Source organism: Amphiura filiformis, chromosome 16, assembly GCF_039555335.1.
Source record: "Amphiura filiformis chromosome 16, Afil_fr2py, whole genome shotgun sequence".
NCBI classification, from domain to species: domain Eukaryota; kingdom Metazoa; phylum Echinodermata; class Ophiuroidea; order Amphilepidida; family Amphiuridae; genus Amphiura; species Amphiura filiformis.
Genome location: NC_092643.1, coordinates 46109965 through 46135285, shown reverse-complemented (window position 1 = coordinate 46135285; position 25321 = coordinate 46109965). Strand labels below are relative to the sequence as shown.

Sequence of the window (25321 nt, the reverse complement as noted above, 5' to 3'; positions counted from 1 at the left end):
GACTTTTGGGTTTCAGAATACAGTTTTGTGATCTCAAAGGTTGGCAAGTCTGACTACATGCCCAAGGACTTGAATGAAGCAAGATCAAATAAATAAAAGATTGTTGGATTTTCATGAAAATTGATGAAAATGATCAGCAGTTTCAAAAGTCAAATTAATTACAAAGTTCGAACATTATCAGGGTTATTATTTTTTCATAGAACTTGGTGGGAATAATCAACTAATTGTACCAATTGTAACATTTTGTACAAAAAAGTTAAAATCGTGGCTCAACCACAGATGGGGAATCCCATCGTGATTGGTGGGTTGTGCAAAATTGTTAAAAGAATTCACATGTTTGGAGAAGAGATGAGTTTGTCTGTGTAACTGTGTGTAAGGAGGAATAGCGCAAATGAGCGTGGTTCAATTTGGACGGTCGGCTCATGGTCTGCCCCAGGGATTGTCTTTTGGAATTTGCAGGAGAGCATTAAAAAGCTCTTCTAGAGCCGTCAAGGAGAGCTGTGTAGAGCATTTACAACAGAATGTAATGTAAGGAGAGAATAGTCAACTAAGGAGAGCTAAAAATCACTCGCCCATATCAGATTTAAGGAGAACAGTAGAGAGTGATTGCTCTCGCTCTCCTCAAAAGGCAGTCCCTGCTGCTCGTTTGTTGCCATGGGGGTTGAATCAATTGGGAGTCAGCAACAAGATTAACCTGTGGATCTAGGTAACTTTACATGGACGCACAAATTTCTGTTTGGATGCATATTTTGGCCATCCCGTTGGCAAACGCACGTTTTTCACGCCTTAACAGGAACCCTGTATTAATTACATGTAGGGTCAACATATGTTTTTCTTTCCTTTCACACCCTCTCCTTGTTCCATGCTTGTCTCTATTGTCATGTTCAATGACATTGTTGATCAACATCAAGTCATTTCTTTACAACATCAAAACAACAGGAAGGTGACAGGAAACAAGACATCCTTTAATTTGTGACTCGGTGTTTAGATAACTCCCTGCACTACACGTAAAATTCATAATGAATCTAGATTTTAAGCAGATTACTCGGTCATCAAATTGTACTTAACAATTATCCTAGTATTAATTTATTTTCAATTGTGACTGCCTAGCCTTTTGTACTCTCTTGTAGTTCTAATTCTCTTGGGACTTGCTTACCTGCATACAGGTAGCAGGGTAAATAAAACGGAATTCCAATGTTTTGGTGGAAAACCAGTTGATCTCTTTATTTCTTGGAGAGGACTAGAGCCAGCCTAATTTTAAATGTCATTTTAAGCTTAGCTTTGCCTTAAACACTCCAAATTCATGCTAACAATAATAGTCTGTTTATGTTGAGTGTGCAATTTTGCAATTTTAATATTGGAAACTGGTATATACCGTATTTCGTCAAATAGTCGCCCCCCCTCAAATAAACGCCCCCATCACTTTTTTCAACCAAGATGTTTCAAAAATGCCGATATTTCTTGTGTAGTAAGCTTACCAAGTTGCTCACATGGTCGATAATAGCAGCAATAATTGGCGAAAATCTGGATCAGAAACCCGGAAGTGAACCAGAAGTCAATGTTTCTAATTCATAGTTCGTCATTTTACCGTGAGTTTTAAGTTTACCTAATAATTTAGCAGGAATTATCGTTCTAAAATTGACCTTGAATAAACGCCCTTAAATACATCTTTTTGGCTTGTAATTTTTTTGTCCCAATGGTTTACAAATCAGCCCTGCAATGATTATGATCCTAACTTTAAATCTGTTTTGAATTAAGCGGGTACTACACCCCTGCCCAATTCTGTGCCTATTTTTGCATTTTTCTCAAAAATTATAGCTCATTGGTGACAAGAAAGGTATGTATATTATAGGGGCAAGGACTACAACTTCTGCACTGGAAGTTTTATTTCAACACAGACAACAGTTGTGGAGTTACAGTCAAAAATGAGGGAAAACCAATATTTGATCAATAAATCAATAACTACTTGCCTTGAGTTGCTGAATTTTCAGTGCAGTAGTTGTAGTCCTTGCTCCTATAATATACATTACTTATCTTACTTGTCACCAATGCGCTATAATTTTTGAGAAAAATGCAAAAATAGGCACAAAATTGGCCAGGGGTGTAGTACCCCTTAAAGGGGCATCTAGTCAGATTTTTTTCATATGTGACCCCTCAGCACAACTGAGCCCTGAAGTCGCCAATCATCATTTTTGAGATATTCAACCAAAATATTCTGCTTGAAATTAGCTTTAAAATGATGTATGTCATGTCTATAGTACTTGACATTTAAGTAGTGAAAAATCAATAAAACAGTCAATAAATCCTTTGTTTCCTATTGATTATTGTTAAGTTCGATGGAGCATATCTCAATAGTGGCACTGGCGACATCCGGGCTCAGTTGTGGAGGATGGTCACATATTGGGTATAAACAGAAAAGAATATACAGGTACATGGATTTGAATGGTAAATAAGCTCAAACATTACATGCCATTACATGTATGTTGACTTTGTCATCATTATGCTTATCCAGTGACATGTTGCCGTGAATTCAATAGTACCACTGGTATTATGTTTTATTTTTTTGGAGACCACAATGAAGTGCACATACAAAATGTAGTAGGTGCGGTGCAAGTTGTTCTATTGTCACACTTGAAATGGCTATGAAAATGCAAGCTTTCACACCACAACATTAATATTGGCACTTATATGTTCATGGCACAGACCCTATTTTGTGGTGTATAGTGAATTGTTATGAGTTTCATCAGGATTTTCTGGGTTGTTTTACCAGTTTACAGGTTTTACGAGTGGTATCTCTGGTATTTGTACATGTGTCAGTGATGAAATTGCAAACATCGTCAGTCAGGGACACGCATGAGAAAATGCAAATTATGAAACTCAAATGTGTGTCAGAAATCAGAATCAACATCTTCCTAATTATAAAATAGATAATTAAAACTTCTGGTGGTGTGAACTCTGTCACTATAAAATCCAGCTATTTGCTACCTTGGTCTGACCATAGACCCTGGAAGATCAGGTCTATGGTCTGACCACATCCTTCCCCAGATATTTCCTGACAATGAACATCACACATTTTTACTAGAGAGATAAATTTATGTACGGAAGTATTGAGCTTACAAACCATGCACCCAATGGCAAAATTTTCTTACAAACATGTGCAGGCAAAATACAATGTGAAGCCATCCCTGCTATCAGTGTCCGAAATAAGGAAAATATGGAGGTTGTCCCGAGGACAACTAAATCATAAATTCTGCTTGTCCTCAAAACATTTTGGTTATCCCCAAACTGTGTCATATTTTAGAGGTAAAATATAGTGGTTGTCCAGGGGATAAGTACATAGCTCAATATGGTTGTCCCCAGTGATTTTTGGACAAGAGGACAAGAGGATAAGTGCTTATTTCGAACACTGCCTGCTATGCTATCTAGACTTCTCCATAGTCCACTTGTTCGTACTTTTAAAAGTTTATCAACTGTTGATTTACATTTTGCACAATTATTGAGTCCCACATCCAATCTTTTCAGTGATTATACTCTTTTTCTTTTTTTCAGATTTTTAGTTTTTTGCGGGAAGTTGTGTGTTTTTCGCATTTTTTGGAAAATTGAGACCTAATTGAGATATATTTTGCCCTCCAAAATCGCATATATTCTTACAGGCCTAATAACATTAAGTGTTATACATCTTTATTCTCAAAAATCGATTATGGCATAGTAGTCTATCCCTTCTACAATTTTTACCATAATTTCTATACTACATGTAGATAATGAATGTGTGTGTAGGGAGGGATTTGTTCATTGTGTGCAGCAGGTGAGACTGCAATGGCATGTCAATGACCCATATAAAATAAATTGTGATAAACTAAAAAGAAAGTATCTCATGAATAGCAACTTGATACATACTATGGAATTATGGTGAAGTTGGCTGTGGTTTTACATTTCTAAGGCCTGACATGTTGGCACTGACATTCACAGGAGTTCCCACTAGAGCCGATAATGGGGAAGGGTTAAGGGGCGGGGTGCATTACCCCGGGCCCAGGGTCTTGGGGGCTTTAAAAATAAATAATATGCCTGTAAAAAACAAAGAAAAGAGACCTTCGGGGCCCATAAAAAAGAAAAGAAAAGATACCTTCATGGTGTCTTCTTAATTTTGGTCAATTTTTATTGCTGGTGATTTTGGTTTTTCAGAGCTTTATTTCGTTGCAAACTCCATCACAATTGGAAAAGATGGCCATTTTAGAACATAAAATTAGCGACAATATTAGCGACAAATAACTCGTTTAGCTTGATCACGTCACATGACCAGTTTCTGAGCCAAGTACTCTTTTTGGACTGCAATACACAAAATTGTAAATTTGGATATTACTATAGAATCAAGGAAATACCCTTGTATAGAAACCACTTTAAAAAAAAAAACCAACATTTTGAGATGCATGTTCACATGTAAGTACAATATTTGTTAGTTGAGTGGCAGCAGCCACTTCGTAAGAGTCCTGGGTAAGAGTCAGTGTAATAAAAAAAATCAACAGCATGCTGGCAACATTTATCTTGATACTACTTTCTTCCATGCTACAAAAAAAATGTAGCTTGTTCATGGATATGTTCTTGCACTGTATCAGACCTCTATATAGCTACATGGCATGATTCTGCTGATAAAGCCTGCTAACTCCCTTAAGGAGTGGTAAACAAGTATCAGTTCACATCTTCATGTCAGACTCGTATCTATAGATGAACGCACATAACATTTTCATGTTGAGTTGTGCATGTTCATCATACATACATTGTGTATTGTACTATCTCAAGTTCAGGATGAAGCAAAGTGTACATTGTACGTAGATGCTGCCTGGAGATGCTGCTATATATATTTTTGATGGGTTTCTACTTTCAGTCATTGAGTTACTCTGTAAATTGACATATAATGTAAGCATTTAGGCCTGTAATATTGGTTATCAGATTATATAAATGAATGGATTTTACAATTTCATGGTCATGTGTGTCGTTGCCAAAATGTTACAAATCCAGTGGAACATTGCTTACGCAAAATTAATGGTTTATCGAAACTGGTACACATAATTTATGGTATCATGATGATATCCCATTTAGCAAATGCCACTTGCATAGTAACAGACTGTATTTTAATTAGGTAAGTTTTTCCGTCCAGATTGTGGATGGCCGCTGTCTAGGACATGTGCTTACATGTCGTTGTTGAGTTGGATACATGGGAGTTATAATACCTGACATCAATCTGGGCCATTTATTATTCAATAGGCCTGCCATGAATAGTTTAGAATTAGATTATATAATAAGACCATTAGACTTGGAGGGAGACTGTAAACATGGAAGGTTTTAGCCATCTACATGTAGGGAGTCTCTTGGAGACCCTAAATTAAAAAGGACACCTAACGGACTATTCCATTTAAAATCCACACTGCCCCTGTGGAAGATTTTGGAAATATTTTCCACAGGGGGAGTATGAATTTCAAATGGAATTAACACATTATCAGCTCCATTTGAAACTTGCTCTCCCTCAGGGAAAGATTCATGTTGAATCTTTCTCAGAGGGTGTATGAAGTTCAAATGGAGCTGCCTAATGCACCCATTCCATTTGAAATTCATACTCCCCCTGTGGAAGATATTTCCAAAATTTTCCACAGGGGTAGTGTGAATATTAAATGGAATAGCCCAATTAGTATGGCTGACCTGACAATCGGGATTGGATATCGGATCGGCCCGATAAGTGTCATTAGTAAAATATCGGATAAGAAAAAAAAAAAATATACGGATGGAACCGGCTCCCGCCCTCAAAAGAATTAAACGATAAAATGAAGTTTGAAATGTTCACTGTTTAGTGTTCAATAATCAGAACAACATTTACATGGATGTATTTATAAAAGACATAAATATACCAGATTGGTCCGAGTATAGTCCCACCCGTTTTTATGTGAAAATTTTTCACAATTGGGGGTGGGATTATACTCAATTTAAATTTTTTTTTTTTTTTTTTTTTTTTTAAAGTTTTTTTTTTGTTGCGGTTTTGGAGTGTCCCTGGACCTAGACCAAACTCAATGCATTTTGAAATCATTAATAGAGTATGACATGAATACAAATTATCAATTTTCATATTAAAAATACAAAATATCTTGAAATTGTACGTAAATCCATATTCTAAACCGATAGGGTCACCCAGCCCCCCTCCCTTTAAGCCAAGGTACTTGTACATTATAAGGCACACCACTCTTCGCCATACATACATTCTCCCAGCCACATTTCCCTAACATAATATGAAATTTTAAAAAAGAAGGAAATTTAATTAGGCAGAGGCGGGGTTCGAACCCACGCTGCACTGCGCCGCTATCATGTATGACCAGCGCCTTAGACCGCTCGACCACGAAGGACTTGATACATGTAGTGTCATCGTGAAAATTACATCATATTTTGGAATTTTATCTGCTTAAAACATTAATTTGTATTATAATAAAGCTACCATTATTTATATTATTGAATTCTCAAGCGCATAGAGACAATTAATATGAGGATCCTATGAATAGGCCTACATACACAATACATAAAATCGATTTTGATATCGGCCACATGCTCTGCTGTGCATGTGGATTCCCGCAGCGGCGGAAGTTGTATTACGAAGTGCATCCGAACTCAATTTTGAAGCAAATGCTTTTGACAAGGCATTGGATTGTTCCAGTTTGCATCCTTAATCCACATTAGACCCCTAATTTATTTTACGAAATCAAAAGATTAGATTATCATAACAACAAAACGGCAATCTTTTGTCGGGTCTAATGTGAAAATTACATTAAAAAATTACAGTTTTTACAGAATGTATTTTCACTTAATTCCAAAAAAAAAGGCGTATATAAGATTGAAATAAATTCTCTACCTTCGATACTAGATCAATTGTGACGCAAGTTGTTATCAAAAATTGTTGTGATAGATGTACAGTTAATATTCATATATTCCATTACCTATCTGATGGTACAGTTTTTACACAGAAAATATTTATTTGAAAAACCTGCCACTCGGCTTTTTCCGGAAAGGTCACATGGTCACCGTGAACTGTGCAATAATTACAATTAAAATTTTTCTTATTCTAACAGCAAGCATTTCTAAAATGCAGTATGGCGAAATGTGGTGTAATTATAAGGCATCATAAATCATAAATTGTTATGTTTTCAGAGAGCACTTTCAACTATTGATTATATATTTTATTCTAATCATTTGTTTTTTGTGGTTTCCCCTTCTCTATTAATAGGTGCCCATGTGAGTAAGACCAATAAGGAAGCTGCATCAGTGACCACATTACAACCAATCCCACAGTCCTGTGGAATATATTATTTTGAAGTCACAGTAATCAGTAAAGGAAGAGATGGGTAAGTCATTGTTATTCAAATTTTGAGTGGCATCTTGGCCAGTTCAGTACTAATGGGAAAGTTACCTGCTAACCTGTTCAGAGTCCAGAGACTTGATTATAAATGGGTTGCAGTTATGCCTGGTTTGGCATAATTACATTTTGGTATAGTTTGAGTGTGTGACCCGTTAAAAATCAATAAAAAGTTTTGGTACATGTAGGAGGTGCTGCCGAGAATCAAAAAGTGGACCATCACTCCAATTTTAAGCAGGACCCTATGACCCATTTAGTATATGGTTTACAAGTACTCCAAAGCCAATATTACATATCGCAATATGATGACAACACTTTACGGAAACTTGACTCAGGACACCATTTAGCATCATAGAGCAATGCAGCTCTATACTGGTACAGTATCCTAATCAGTGTATATTTGACCATCACAGCCTGGATTAGCTCCATCGTAAATACGGATAGTTATCTGTAGTTCATTGTCTAGGAGAAATTACAGGTAGCTCAAATACAATTGTTTCAGAGAAAACAACACTCCTGGATGGGCTGACTCTGTATCTGTTTTAAAGCGACGGGGTAACCATTTTCATTTACGAAATTCAGCTTCATAAAAAGGAGGGTTTAGTGTGAAAGCTGCCCTATAGTTATTTGACAATTTCTGCATTGTACATGTACATATGACTGGCCCCTGGCAGCTATTGCAGATGGTAAGTTCTTGCACCAACCCTCACGATATAGTGTGTAACAATAACATATCAAATAAATTCACACAAAGCTGAAGATCAACTTCACAAAGTGCTTTCTCATGTAATAAGCAGCTTACATTGATTGTTGGGTTAAAGCGTTTCACGTTAAATACCTACGATGTTTCTCAAATAGTGATTAAGCATAAAGCAAACAAGAGCGCAAATAACCAAGAACAAAACCAGAAGAGTCAAGGCTAGTATCATGTGATTCAAAATGTTTTGTATAAGTTTGCAATTTACAATGCAGCAAGTTGAATGCAATGTGCGTTAATTGTATGATTGTGTGTTCCGTACCTACATGGACTTAGTAGTCCCTTTTCGACAACAACAAAAATGGGAATAAAAATTGGGGCCAGTGATCTCAAGAAAATATGTTCAACTGTCACACACCTACATGTATCATATTGAAATGTGTAGGACCAACACACATTGTTTGTTTATTTTTTTTTCATTATTTAGATTTATTCAATTTTTGAAACCAGGATTAAATTTTTTGTTACAATTATTATATTAATTATTCATAATACACCTGATCATATAAAATGTGTGTGTTTAGTATAGAAGTACAAGAACATGCAATGGACACTGAATTTGTCATTCTTCTTTATAGTATGGTCATTGTGGTCTGTTGGAATCCCGGGTTGGAATGTCTTTCCTAACATTATAAGCCAGGCAATAAGCAATTACATTAAATGGCTTGACCTGTACATGAGAGGGTTCAGCGTCTACACCGCTGTTTTTCTGTTGAGTCATGTATAAAGTCAAATACGCACAACCATACATGTGTATGCTCACTGTCTTACAAGCATGAATCATAATATTATTATGAAAGGTCACACGACTCAAAACAACAGCCTGATTTGTGCATGTACAATGAGTGTACATAATTGCCAATGCAATACATGCATGCAATAGATAATTGCTTTCCTGAAATAGGATTTAGGTAGTCTCATCTCCAGCCTTGCATAGTGCAGTGAACTAGTTTCCTTGTGAACAAAAACAAAATATGGTATTGGTTTGAGCAATATAGGCTATATGTAGATTCATCAAAGTCTGGTAAAAGCCTGACAAACTACATCTAATATGTGACCGTACAGCATACGAATGAGCCGTAAATGTCCTCAATTGTATTCTGAGTTACAGTGTAAAATGGGCATGAAGGTCATATTCATAGGTATTTCAATTTGGTGCTACGTGTATCTCATTTGTGCTGTACGGTCACATATGGAACCTAAAATAAGTAGACCTACATGTAGATGATTGTGTTTTAGAATGTTCAATCACATATCTTCCAGTGCTGAGATCCAGGTTGCTCACTCAAAAAATAAAAATTTAAAATGAAATAACTAAAAAAAAACCAGTTGAACAAAAAACCCAAAAGACTTCTCTCTGGACGAGAACCATATATACTACATGTATAGTTGTATACCACTTTTCACCCTGGTGTGGCAGTGACGTCAGTGTGCATTTCATTGGGTGTAGCTAGTGTTCGCTCAAAGTGCTAGCATACGCATACGCTTAGAGACGCCGCATGGATGTGTGTGCGATTTGGCTGCCTCAATAGTACGTTGACGTCACTGCCATATAAGTTAATTATTATAAGGAATAAAAATTGTATCACAACCCATTCCTTGCAGTAGCGATATACATGTATAGCAAATAGTATAGCAAAAGTTTATTTCATTTCACTGCATGATATTGTGATTTAAAAGCTTTGGATGATGCTGCAGTTATGAAATACACTACAATGTATATCAGGGTTATTAGTTTCTTGGAGTATGATTATGACATAGAGAGCTGGCTGTTCTAATTTAGCAATAAACCACATAATAGAAACAATGGAATTGAGGTCTGGGTTACTGTGGGTGTGGCCCTTATTCCTGGTTGGTGATCAGCCAACAATTGATTGAGTCAGTAGACTGGTTTGATTGCCTACTTCATTTAAGAGCATACATACATGTAGTTGCTGGGCTTCTATGTATAATAAATGTGAAAAATTGCTTAACTGCACCACAAATTGATTAGTTAGCATAGTCAAATAGATCATGGATTCTAAAATCTGTAAGAGAAATGGAAATGTTATTGTTTTGTTCCAGTGTCATTTGCATGCATGTTTGAGGGGTATTTGTAGACGATGGTAGCCTATGTCGTTTCAATATGGCAATAGCCATTATCACAAGCAAAATAGACATTGAGATAGTAACACAGCAATACTACCTGGGTATTGAACGCAATATTTTGGTTCCCGAGGTGCATTTTTTGGCTCTTATTCACACATACATGTATGCAGTACTGTGCCAGAAAAAAAGGGCACAAAATATGTTTCTTGGTACAATACACACATTTTCACATTAAAACAAACAAGTTTGGGTTTTAACTGCTTGATGTCACAAAGGGGATAAAGCCTCAAAAACCAGTGTGTGCATATGCAGTTCCCCTCCTTCGAGCTGCAATTAAAGCACATGTTTGACAGGTGTATGCACACGCAACACACACTTTGCGGGTAGAACCTCGTTTTGAGATGACCGTGTGATCAGCAAATTCATGACATGGTTCTTCAACCCGGATGTGTTTTGTACACTCAAAGAATGACCTTTGAATGCAGTGAGTATTCGCTGCAGTAGTGAATGTTAGTAACTTATTGACTACTGGTTCAAGCCTAGGCTCATACACTGCTCCAAATTATGATTTGCCATAGGCCTTGTGTTAATTGTGATCATTTCGATCAGTGGTTCGTAACAAAGAAACCGTGATGAGCCAGTTGACCTAGCAACAGTCATATTCTAACGTGCACAACGACAGCGAATAAAAACTCATAACCAACTACATGTAGTTGAGGTCAACATTTGAGCTATGATTGTTGAATGGAGGTCATTGACCTATGCTTCTGAGATGAGACTGTTTGAGCTCACACATGTAGTTTATTGGTACGGGTTTGACTGTGCCCACGTAGCTGGACGGAAACCACAGAGAAAGAGGAAGAACGTTTTAGTAGGGCCATGCTTACAGTCCAGTTTTCCTGGAAGGCAATCTATAATAAAGCTGCATTAATCATGTAATCAAGATATGCACAATGCCTATAAAATATTGATTCTTCAAAGTCCAATGTACCAGTAATTCTAATTAGATACTGGTCACTGCATATCTGGTCATTTATTTCTACTTGAGGCAGAAGCAGGTGAAGTATTTGACCGAGATTAATATTGGCAGTAACAAACAACACGCTGTGATGTTTTTAGGGTACATTGTACACAACGATGATGATATTAATAATAATTTTGCCTGTCATAATGGGGCACTTCGTGATCCATAGCTTCATCCCCAACTTCTCCATATCATCATGATTGTGTGCATAAGCTTTCTTAGCACTACTTTTGGGCTCTGTTGCTAGAGAGGCTGCGTCAGCAACCGTGCGCGGTCTTATGCTTCGCGCTTGGGTCCAACCCTTTGGGCTAGACTTTGGGCCACAGACTGGGGCTAGAGCTTTCTCACATATTCGGTCGATATTTATCCTATATGTATTTTCGAGCTGTCAATAGCCTGAAATTACGTAAATAAGCTTTTTGTGGATGTACAAAACAGATTTCTACAGTCGTGTATCAAAAACGTCCCACAAAAGTACATACAATTATATTCCTCCATAATGTACATGTTCCAGGGTATGTTGATTTGATCATATTGTTTTGATTTACTTAAATCTCAAAGACTGGAAACAAGGCATTAGTTTAACCAGAGGGGTGTCTTTAGGGTGTCCAAAATGGTCAAAATACCTTATTCTACAAAATCAGGGTGTCCACTTCCTATTCACTCCATTATAAAAAAACAGAATTTTAGGGTGTCAAAATTTAAAATAGGGCGTCCAAATGACTTACAAAGGATTCCTTTGTAAGTTACGGCTTTCTGGGTCTCAACCCTTAATATTATGTATTTTACCGGGTTTGAATCCTATATTGTGATCCTTACATGTACTCCCGGTCCCCGCACTCCGTGTATCCACGGGTATTCATGCTCGATTCGCGAAACACACAAAAAAGGGGTGTTTTTTCAAACCGCGTTTTCGCGAAATTGACAAAAAAGGGTATTTTCATCGAGCAGCCTACGTGTTTCTGCCATAAAAGGTTATATTAGAAATATCGTTCGCATTTTAGCGAAAATAGGGGTATTGTCGAAGGACAAATAATTCATGAAATCGCTGAAAAAGGGGTGTTTTTCCCTAAAACTTCGCGAAATGAGATGCAAAAGGGGGTGTTTTTAAAGTTCACCGACAAGCATGAATACCCGTGGATGCACGGAGTGCGGGGACCGGGCATGTACTACTAGTATTGTGTCTAGCATTATCTTACACCCTGTCAGCAAAGATACTCAATACATAAGTACACTCAATACATGAGTATACTCAATACATGAGTATACTCAATACATGAGTATACTCAATACATGAGTATACTCAATACATGAGTATACTCAATACATGAGTATACTCAATACATGAGTATACTCAATACATGAGTATACTCAATACATGAGTATACTCAATACATGAGTATACTCAATACATGAGTATACTCAATACATGAGTATACTCAATACATGAGTATACTCAATACATGAGTATACTCAATACATGAGTATACTCAATACATGAGTATACTCAATACATGAGTATACTCAATACATGAGTATACTCAATACATGAGTATACTCAATACATGAGTATACTCAATACATGAGTATACTCAATACATGAGTATACTCAATACATGAGTATACTCAATACATGAGTATACTCAATACATGAGTATACTCAATACATGAGTATACTCAATACATGAGTATACTCAATACATGAGTATACTCAATACGTGAGTATACTCAAGACATGAGTATACTCAATACATGAGTATACTCAATACATGAGTATACTCAATACATGAGTATACTCAATACATGAGTATACTCAATACATGAGTATACTCAATACATGAGTATACTCAATACATGAGTATACTCAATACATGAGTATACTCAATACATGAGTATACTCAATACATGAGTATACTCAATACATGAGTATACTCAATACATGAGTATACTCAATACATGAGTATACTCAATACATGAGTATACTCAATACATGAGTATACTCAATACATGAGTATACTCAATACATGAGTATACTCAATACATGAGTATACTCAATACATGAGTATACTCAATACATGAGTATACTCAATACATGAGTATACTCAATACATGAGTATCTTTGCTGTCAGGTTGAAGCATATTATAAAGGCCATCTAACTTCTAATAATTTGCTAACACTGTGCTTAAAATTTCACTATTTGGGGAGATAGTGTATTATAGATAGAACATAATATAATCTGGTTCTGTGGCAGATCTAGACTGCAGATGGTCTATTAAAAGCTGCCACAACAACTCAAGCTTCTTCATCATGCCGAGTATATTGGTATATCAATGATGCACAGAAGATGAACTTACAGAATCAGCATGTGGTCATTGCAATGTCATGTTGAGCCTGTCTTTTACCAGGGCAAATTATATGTGTAATGGATTTACAATGTAGGATAAAATCAATCCAAATGCAATGGCATAGATGAGATACAGATCCTGGTCATCCATTCCTACTATTTTCCTGAGACCACCAGGATGAGGGAAAATTGGCTATCAATTACAAGATGTTTAGTTGAATGTATGAATGAATATACAATACTAGAGTTACAGTGTAATGTCCTGCAGAAGCTAGATTTTTGCAAGCAATGTAATATATGGGGAATAGGTTTCAATATAATTCAAGACAATGTTATATGCATGAGTTGAACCAATCACACGCAAGGATTGCATTTTGTGCAGGACTCATCAGCCAACAAAAGCTGGAAGGCAGTCTCCTGGCATTATTTAACATCTGAATGACAACATTTATAATGCCTAGATCGAAATAAAGGCACTTTCAGTTTCCCTTCTAAATCAGAAAATTTAAAAATGATCAAAAATAAGATGTTTGCAATTTTGCAGAGAACAGACTGTGTGCTAACATTTACACTTGATATGTGTAAAAGGTCCCATTTTAGTCTACATGTAGTGATGGAAGAGTGTATTACCCCCGGTGTTGTCACTTAACATTCAAAGGCGTAACGCATGATCGTTCCCCAAGTCAAAAAATACCCCCCTATTTTGCGCGGTTTCAAGCACATTTTCGTCATTTTTTACCCCTATTTTACACGAAAACGGGTACAAATTAGCCTTAAAAAATACCCCTATTTTTTGCATTTCAAGTACACTTTTACAAAAGTACCCCTTTTTTAACATTTCAAGAACACACACAAAAACACTTGTTCTGATTCATTGTCTTTCTGAGGAGAACTCTGTTGTCCTTTTAATATATAAATGAGGAAAATAACAGAAAAATATATACAAATACATCCAATAGGATGCATCATGTGTTTTTATGATACAGTTATCAACAATGTAATCTTTCCTCCCATTTTTTTTTGTGCAAAATAAAGCTTGAATGTGACCAATAGGCCTACATAAACTGACTAACAAAAATTACGAAATCTGGCATTTGCCACGAATTCCCTCACTCAAACCACTATATCAGCCCCATCTTTAGATATTTTCAAGAAAAACCTCTAGCTTGCCGGTCACCAAATTTGCGGTTTTCGCCCTGCTGACTACAACTTCAGAAGGTTCAGAAGGAACAATTCCTTTATGATCAGGTGCCATTTCGAAAGGTTTGTGGCTCGGTTTGTGGGTACCCAGTTTGTCAAGGCTCCGGAGGCCGGGCGCGTCATTAATAAATCCAATGAAAAAAGTCTCATGGAATCAGCGGCCAAACTGGGTAGTGACGTAATCGGTGTAAACAAACCATGAAACAAATAAAACCGAGTCGAACGTGTTGCTGAATATTTAGGCCGGGATATTAGGAAGGCAAAAAAGAAAAAATTGAGCGAGAAATGGTAAGATTTCTTGGGATTTCAACATTATCATGATGATGATTCACAAAAATATACCCTATTTTTTAATTTCGAGTACACCGTTGTCAAAAACAACCCTATTTTTTAAACATCGCGAACATAGTTTAAAAATAACCCCTTTTTTCGCGAAATTGGGAACGATCATGCGTACACATAGTCAATGTTAAGTGACGACACCGGGGTATTACCCTGTTCACATTAGAAAATTTCTTCATTCGACGAAGATAAGTTAATCTTGATTAACTAATTAAGCATGCGTACACATTACGCTGAATGAAGACCGAACGAAGACATTGCACTGTACACATTTCATGAAAATTAATGAAGCCGAACGAAGCTAATAACGCCCGAAGGTCACTTGTCACATGATCAATTTCCTTCGTTGAACGCAAGCGAAGCGTATATACATTACAAAATTAGCTTTGTCGAACGAAGTATTCCTTCGCCTAAACAACCTTTTTAGCTTCGTTGAACGAAGCAATTTTAATCTGTTGAAGGAAGAAAAGTGCGTACACATTAGGGAAAAACGATTTTTAATCTTCGTTCGAGGTTTGTCGAAAGAAGAAAATTTACTAATGTGAACAGGGTCTATGTCCATTTACAACCTGTACATGCTACATGCATAGAGTTTCTCATATTTATCAACACTACCATTTTCTTCATATTGCCATTTTTTTCCAAAAAAAAAAACCCTTGTTATTGACTTATCTTTTATAAGCTATTCCTAAATAAATAAACATATTTACTGTTTAGCTGGGAATCGGGATCACTAAGAAAGACCCTGGATTACACCGTGAACGTGTCTATAACTTCCTATAGTTTCCGCTCTCCTCATTCAATATTCTTGACATTATCAAGTCCTTTTTGGATTACCCTTAGACAGAGAAACTGAAAAGGACAAGGACACAAAATTTGCTGATCATGTTGGCAATCAAGCAAGATGCTTAATATTATTATGTTTTATCAGATCACAAGCAATCAAGTTGGCTCAATCGATAAGGCATTCGACTATGGTGCGAGAGGATGCGGGTTCGAACCCTGGTGATGGTTTAGTACACTCATGGAAAAATTGATTTGGCTTGAAATTCCTGTGGACAAGGAACTTACTGATAATCATCTTGTTGTAACCTATAGATACAAAACTCCAGGAGTGGATCCTGCTTGCGAAGGGCAATTGCGGAATGTCTAGGGTGTATGCTCAAAAAAGTGGAAATTTACGTAATCTGGGGGGTTTGCCTCAAAAGTGGGGGGGGGGCAAGAAAAATATTTTTGGGGGAATGCCTCCCTCCCATAGCGCCGCCACTGATTTTGGCATGTCCAGGACTGTAAGTTTGATCAGTTTGCAATATCTACATGGCTAATCTACAGGTTGACTGGCATCTGGTGATCAATTCTCAGTCACTGCATGACCGATATATTTGTACAGTCTCTTTCTATGGATGTCTGAATTTGCAGATTAGTTTCATTTCAGGAGTTGCCCATGGCAGGTTTGTATTTCATGTGAATGTGATTTGATAAGGTTACTTCATAAAATGCTAGATAGCATGAGTGTTGGGCTTCATATCTGTTTCTAAATGAGCTGGGCAAGATGGTAGTCACTGAATAATGTCTTAGAATTACAATCGGCCTGGCCACTACATGGATTGTAGCTAGAGGTTTTTGTTTCATCTTTTGAAGTGGTTTGGTGGTATCTGGTTTGGAATTTATGATAACAATCTCAGGATTTAAAATCACTGGCACAACATTATTAGGCATTAACTTGGTTTGCTCAAAATGAATGCTGATCCAAATTGGGAAAATTTTAGATTTTTATGCTTCCACCGCGCGGCATACTGTTTTTGCAATGTCCGTCCTTCCGTCCGGACGCTATATCTCGGGCATGGATCAAATTAGTAAAAACTATGGGAATGAAACTTGGTGGGTACAGTCAACATTTAGAGCCAAATTTTTGGGATGTCATTTTGGGGTCAACTGGGGTCACCCAGGGGTCATTGGAAGGTTGTTTTGGGGTCATCTGAGGTCAAATTCTTCTCCTCTTTTAGACTTGAAGCTTTGTATCAACTTCTGAGTGCCACATCGCTCCCTTTGGTGGAGGCATCACGGTCGACGCTGTGCGTCGAAAACCGTGAAATCCGAGAACCGCGGTCCATCTAGTTTTTTTTTGGTATTTCAAAATATTGCAAAATAGATGGGATTTTGGTGATTTTTAAGGTCATTTGCCAAAAAAAAAAAAGGAAAAAAAAGCCTGACCAACCGACCCTACTGGAAAAGTCTGCCTGCCCAGATAACTTTTTTGGCCGCTTAAAATATATAATACTTCATGAAAATAGGGGCCTAGGCTAAGTTGTATCCATAATAATAATGATGCCTGAATAGACTCATGTATCGTAATTCACGGTGTGCCCATTTATTTCCCGAGCACAGACCAGTTTTAGACATAGCAGGTTGACAGTAACACTGTGTGCATGAAAACTGCACACCTCATCACAGGGTTGTTGAACTCATCTTTGCCGCCAGGGTACACTTCCAATTAATACACAATACAACATTATCACACTGCACAAATTTTTGTGTGCTACGTGTAAAATAGGCAGTTTGAAACTTATGTTAAATAGTGTTGTTGTGTGAAAATCTTTTGATAAGTTGTAGATTTAAAAATGTGCACATATGATTTTATTTAAATTACGTTAAAAATTTAATGTAAATGGTACAGCAGTTAATAAACATGCCTAATTAGATATTTGAAACACTAGATTTCAGCACCTTCCAATCAAGCGTGCATCTAGCCGATTTGGGACATCAGCTAAGCATGTCATCAGTCTTTGAACTCAAAGTCTTCACCAAACTGCGATTTTGTGTTTTTATTCATGATGTAAAACAGTGTCAATGAAGCATTTATGAAAAATATGCAAGTAACAGCAAATTGCAAAGAAAAAAGTGTGTACAAATGTAGCCTTTTGATGGAGTGGGGGGTATCAGGTCTGATTTTGGGGGCACAAGCTGTTTTTTGGCAATTTTCTTATTGAATTTTCTACATTTTCAAATTGATGGGGCGCATGTGTCCCTTTTGATGCAACGCCACTGTGAGTGGAAAATATTTGATTCATGACACCATATATTGTATCATAATCTAAAAGTCTACAATAATAAAATTGAGGTCTATTATTAGGCAAAAATAAGGAACAAACAACAATAAAAGAATCTTTAGAAAATTGACATTATATAGGAAGTTCATAACTGTGTGATCAAGTATGCCCTTGTGGCAAACCCAGGGTGACGTTGAAATCCCTAAGTTTAGGGATTTCGACATCAGATTTTCAACATCGTATAAGCTTCTAAGGTACTGAGCAAGTTAGTTATAATCACTAAATTTTCACAATTATTGACTTGATCTGCCAACTTCTAAGTAGAAAAAAAATGCACGCTACAAACAGTCTGTAGTTTGTACTTCATTTTGATACTGTGTAATTCTGAAGTATTTGTGTTGTATGATACAATACAGAATTACATTTAATGAGATTGCAAATTAATGCCCCATTGACCCAATAAGATATTATTGCAGGATGCGTTAACCCCAATTTCTGTGATAATACGTTCAGGCTGAAGCTAAGCATGATATTTAATAAGGAAGTGTTTTCCAATTCCCAATTTCTATAAGAATGATATTTTTTGTTTTTAATGGGTACCTGGATTTCCTAGAAATGTTGAAAACTGGCACATAATAAATGTGATCAAAGTAAGGGAGGAGGATGATTGTGGGAGGGGTGTATTGAAAATGATAACATGATCAATGCAGTATGTCATCATTAATTTTGTTTTTCTGAAAATGTTTTTTTTTAAAGGATTACTGAAAGAACAAAGTTTTTGCGAGAAAAAAAATTGCTATCATAATCTGATGTCCTTTGAGGCAAATGTACAGTATAAATGTCTGTACTTTTTGTTGTGGCAAACTGCATAATTCTTTTTATTAGCTACGATTTTAGGTTCTCCATTGCAAATTCTCGCTCAAAGGATATTGTCAAGGATTTTCTTCTTTCTGACGTTTTTGTTGCTATTTTTGCTGCAACTGGAAAAGATCTTGCTGCAAAATTGACACCGGGTTTGTCACAAGGGAATAGGCCTATAGAAATAAACCTTGATGCAATAAATAAAATGTTATGTAATAAATAAAATGTTAAATGCAATAAATAACATGTTATGTAATAAATAAAAATAAAATGTTATGCAATAAATAAAATGTTATGGAAAAAGACCCGGGGGAGGGGGTCACTCCCATTGTGGCCTGTACACCATCCGCGATAATCAACTTTTGAAAAGCACCTTAAACAAGGATTTTACCATTGGCTAAAACAATACCCTAAACAGGTAACACACTCCCCTAAACAGGGATTTTATTCCTTGCATCAAATTTCATACCCTAAATTTCATTTCCGCATTAGCAATTGTAATTTTGCTACCCTTTTTTCCAATTTTTCATGTTTTTGACACCCTAAACACGGTATCGTGCCTACCCACGAAAAATTACCCTTTTTACACGTTTTCATTATCGCGGATGGTGTACAGGCCACAATGGGAGTGACACCCCGAAAAAGACTCACTTCACTATAGTTTGTTCGGCTTGTAATTTGCGGGAAAAACGAGACTCGTAATATCATGTATTGATATAGAATGCGCGACTGGCGCGGGCTTATGTGAATGTACGCGAGAACAAGTTAGGGCTTTATTGAAAACTGATTTGTGCCAAAATTCTTTCCCACAAAGCAATATGCGTATTGCATATCAAATGAAATGGATTAACCTCTGAATTGTATCTATTGTTAATGTTAAATGCAAAACGCCTAGATTGAATTGTGGGAAGGACTGAAGGAATATGGGCACAAATTGACTCTCAGTAGAGAAGCCCTAAATCCATGTATTGTTAAAAATTTGTAAGTCTTCATCATGGGCATAAAATATACATAATAACATATGAAAACATGTTTACAATTTGAATTGCTCAACCATGAATTTTGGTGAAGGACGGTATAATGAAGGTAACTTGTGCATTTCAAACAGTCTGTTTACACCTAGCTTTCTGATTTTTCTATTCATGTTCAATACTGTATACATTGCTATTGGCAAAAAAGAGGAATATTTTGGAGAGAGAAAAAATGTGCCGGCAACCTGCGCTTGAGAGTGTTTGCTAACATGTCTAGCATGATAAACGTTCATCTTGTTGTGGAGGGAAGCAAGTGGAGATAACTCAAAATTGAATTCATACATTTACACCAGGATCTCAAACATTTTCATCTGTCAGTGGGCAGTTCTTTAACCCCAATAGGCTTTCACATGCATAGAATGACCTTTGTATGTGTTGGGTACAAAAACTCATACATCATGTACATGTACTCCACAACTTGAGGTCATATTTTGAGCTATGGTTTTTGAATGGAGGTCATTGAGCTATGTAATTGGGGATGAGGTTATCATGGCTCATTATGTTAGGAGCAATAATTTTGTTGCCAGGTGGCATAGTTCATTAACCTCTTTAATATTTAGCTCCAAACTTGACCTCAAGTTGTAGAATATGAGTTTTTGTACCCAACACATTAAAAGGTCGTTTTGCACATTTACAAATGTACTGGGGTCAACAACTATGTCTTCGTAGATGAGCTTGTAAGAATTAGTATTCTGTGTGCACAACATGGGCAGACTAAATCGCCTGGATTTCACTTTACACTTCAACTGCAGACTACAGTCATTCACCCAGAGATGCGTTTATAATGGAGCGTTTCAATACTTGTTTTGTTAAAGGTTGCTATATCTTTCTAATTCATCCAGTGTTTGGTCTGGATGTGCTGACCATATAGTGCAAGTACAAGTTCACCTCAACTTGGCTCCCCAGGATGGTATAGGGCCCCCACTTAATTTGAAGGAACCTGACTTGGCTCTATGTTCGTATAATTGGATGGACAAATTTTGCTGTGAGCATGTAAACACAAGTGCATAGTGGACATTTTGCTATGTTGAATGTCGTGTTTGCATAGCAGATTAATGCATACATGTCTCTCATGTCTTCTCAGTTTGCAATCCAGAGGATGGCTTGCACTTTCCCCCTTTTTAAATGGGGAACGTGCAACTGTCAAAGTGGACATTTTTTAGGAATATCAATTTTCACACCTTTCTCACTCAACACAGCTGCCGCAAAAAAAAAAAAAAGTGTTCTTTTATGCATAGGTCTATTTACGAAAACTTAACCAACTCAAATAGTTAACTAACCCAAATGAAATCCTGGCCGATGCACAGCCCTTGAACTGGAAAAAAGCAAGGAAAAGCGCCGGCATGGAATTTGAACCCACAAAGTTCCATTAACTAGTCGGACTACTTGTCCATTAGGCTACCACCAGCTTCCACTTACAAATGGTGCTTAAAACAGCAAAATTTGTCGTCCAATTCTATGGACATAGAACAAGTCAGGTTCCTTTTTAAAGGAACCTGACTTGTTAGCTGAAAAATCTACATCTTGGAAAAATCCACATCCCGAAAAATCCACATCCTGGGGATGGGAGCCAAGTTTATGTGAACTTGTACTGGAACTATGTGGTTATTATGGTCCTTGACAAATAAATTTAAAAAACTAGAAAAAACATGACTACAAACAAACTTAAAAATCAAAAAAATGTGTACATTAACGAGAAGAATATTTAACTTCTGATATGTACATGTAGTGGCCTTCACATTCACAATATATTTATGTTTGCCTTGCATCCTGCATGAATATCGATATACTAATGTCATGTGATGAGTGCAGTAAAACTGACGCTCTTGTAATAGTTTCAATACTGATGTGTTTTTACCTGTAATGTATCAAGAATCACTTATGTGTTTGACAGCACAACATTACATCACAGAGCAATATGAAGCTTTTCATATTTTGCGTAGAATGAAGTCAGCTTGCGTGCAGACTAAATATATCTCATTGTTTACGGTAAATATTTATTACAGCACTGCGGAATTGAATGGATTGGACAATGTTTAATGCAGCATGTTTTTTGCTACGCAGATAGATCCTGTATTCATGCATGTTCATAAACATGTTTGTTAGAAAAAAACTGAGGCATTAACATTTAAATGTCATGATGGTCACACTTGTCTTTGGCTAATTCATCATGTCAATTTGTAACTGGAATCTTTTCATCAAATTTGTTTCAAACTCCTACATTTGTCAAGTTTGACATGTCATATGACTCTTCGGACCCTTTTCAGATGCCCCTTAAGCTGCTGTATCCTCCATTGTTGTGATGCTGGTATGCTTTTTTCTAACATAGCATAAATAGGAGATATATCAGTATCATGAGGAAGCAGTTTGATGTGACTATTGTTTTAATTCTTTGGTGTTTTTACCTGACCTTGATCTCCCAGCAGCCAATCAGAATTGCAAGAAGTTGAACAAAATTAAACTCTCTGCGATCTATCATATGATGAGAATTTTGCAATCTAATTTTGTTAAATAATGTACAATTTCCATCAATGGGGGTGCAGATAGTGATAATGAATCCGTAGAGTGACCATGAAATTTGCGATAGCGACGATGTTCAGTCTTCTGAATTTAACAACTGCAATTGTTATATTCTTTGGTCACAAAAGGGTGGAGGTTCAATTCCTGATTAAAAAGGGTGCCTGGCTAAAAAAGGAACATGTGTAAACATTTTAAGTATGTTTTTAAAAAATCAGGTTAAATTTTTTTTAAATGAATTTCATATAAGATCGTACAGACGTACATTATAACTTTGAATAGCATTGCCACAGGATTTTGCAGTCCTCTGTAATACTAATAGTCCTAGGCCCCACATACTACATTGGATATTTTTAATGTACTGCATTGTACATAACATTGTGTACATGGCCTAAATAAATGTGATGTGACTGATATTAATGTTAAGACAAACTTGACATATGAGTCATCGGGAGCAAACCCCGGCCAAGAGGCAGATCCGCAGACCAAAACAAAAATGTCCTCTTGTCAGTGGGTGGATACAATGTACACCGGTAGCTAAATATAAATATATGTATATCAATGTTATGTGTTAGGTATGAAAGGTATTGACAATGCTGTGTTGGCCGGGTTATTGATGCTAGGAGCCTTGTCTGTACATGGATGCTTAGCTGACAGATAGTACAGGCTATGCAGGGGTAGATTTATGACTGTGTGCAATTTAAAGGGTTGTAATAATTTGTCATATGGGTATGTTTTATGGTGATTTTACCATGTTTGTTAACTTGTAGAGAAAATAGATTGTGAGTGGAATTTTTTATTGATGGACACATCTACAATATTTTTTCTCTCAATCTGGAGGTGTCCGATGCATATGTAAAGACCCTGAGACATGTAATTGCACATTAGTGAATGAATTATAGAGAGAGTGTGTAGGACCTGTGTATGGGATGCGGAGGAGTATTTTGGGAAGGAGGGGGTGTGTAAGTGTTTACCAGCAAACAAGGATACACACTCGTTTTCCACGTTTAAACTGGACCACTCTGCAATGGGGACCATTCTGGGTTCAAGAAGGTCTGCAAAAGACTGCAATTGCACGTCGAATGTATTTGTGAAATATGGCCTATCATACGTTAGATATAACATCCATAGTTGTTATGTTAGATTTCATACACACCCCCTCTTGTAGATGCTGCCAAGTGTGGAGGTGTGTGTGTTTTCCAACTGGGGAGATTCACACACCCACATTCAAACTGGGGAGATTTTTTTACACAAATCTCACAGCAACCGCCATACTGTGGAGGTTGCTCTAATGAGAAAATGACAGGTGGTATACCCCCCTCTATGGCTCAAAAACCCCATTTTTGAGGTTATCTTCAACTGTGGAGCTCCACGGTTGTTAGCAGACTCCACAGTGTGAATGTGACAAAACACACACACCCCCACAGTTAGAACCATTTACAAACACACAAAATACACAGTATACAAAATCACAGAAAGCGTCCTCGGTATGTACGGATTCAGATGACCATGTTAGCATGTTGAATTGCCCTAAACGGCGTCCTTGTTTGAAGATGATCACATGTGGGTGTGTGGATGGCAGACTTGTAACGAGTCATGACTCGAGACTCGACTTTTCAAAAATGAAATGACTCGACTTGGATTTTCAAATTTTCCCCATAGAGATTGTACAGTGACTCGAGTCATTTGACTCGACTCGACTCGAGATATTGCAAGAAATGACTCGACTCGACCATGAAATGATGTGACTCGTTACAACTCTGGTGGATGGTGGTGTGTTAGCATGGGGGGGGTGTTACTATCAACAACTAGGGCATAACATATGTAACAAAGAGTAGAAAGAGATGTAAACAAATATCATTTGACATTGACCCAGTAAATACCCAAGCAAGGTAGCATCTAGTCAACAAAACTTGAGTGCTTTTTAGCTTTACATGTAACTAGCCTCGGGTATATTCTACGTAAACTAGCGCTGCATGAATAACATCATCAGAATCACTGCAAAAGAAAACTCAGTCCAGGTACATAGCATCATAGACCATGTCTGTTTGATGATATAGCATCCATATTGTGTTAACTGAGTGTTTTCGTTACCTTGCACAGACAACATGCATAATAATGGGTAAACATTTTTATAAATCTCACACATTCGAATATGTTTGAATACACAATTTTGTGTAACCAACTTTTTTTCTGTCACTTTTCTTTAGAAGATAATTTTCATATTTTGCTGAAGTTTTACTGAAAGTGTGAATCTCACGAAAATGTGGATCCACATACTTTTAATATAATTACAAAGACATTTTTGCATTTCTGAGCAGTTATGTGGTTTGTTTTATTTGTGGTTTCATTGATGCATATTATAGTACCCTGTGGATGTCAAAAATATCAAAAATATGTTTGCAAGCTGTTTGAATTTTATGTTCTAAAATTAACTACGCAAAAAATAAAAATATTGAAAAATATTCCCGTTAACACAGAAATATAGCGAAGGATCTGATGGTGATAACGCTTTCTGTATGAATAACAAACCCATCATGATGGCTCATTGAGTATGAATCTGTGCTGATGAGCAGGTCTAGCGTAGTAATTTGATTGACATATTATGCGTTATATACTCGAGACTATCGTATAAAACGTTCTGATCAGTGTATAATCAATTATTGCGAATTAGGGTCATCAGTAGAAGTGTATGCAATGCGTGCAAGGATAGTAT

General features: G+C 36.7%; 1 protein-coding gene across 1 annotated transcript in view; it reads left to right on the top strand.

The window, feature by feature from the left end:
• LOC140136087 (ran-binding protein 9-like) overlaps nt 1-25321 on the top strand; it is a 73139-nt gene that overhangs the window by 19666 nt on the left and 28152 nt on the right. The window contains exon 2 of the mRNA XM_072157793.1: nt 7262-7379. Within this exon, the coding sequence (XP_072013894.1) occupies nt 7262-7379 (118 nt within the window). The remainder of the gene's footprint in view (nt 1-7261; nt 7380-25321) is intronic.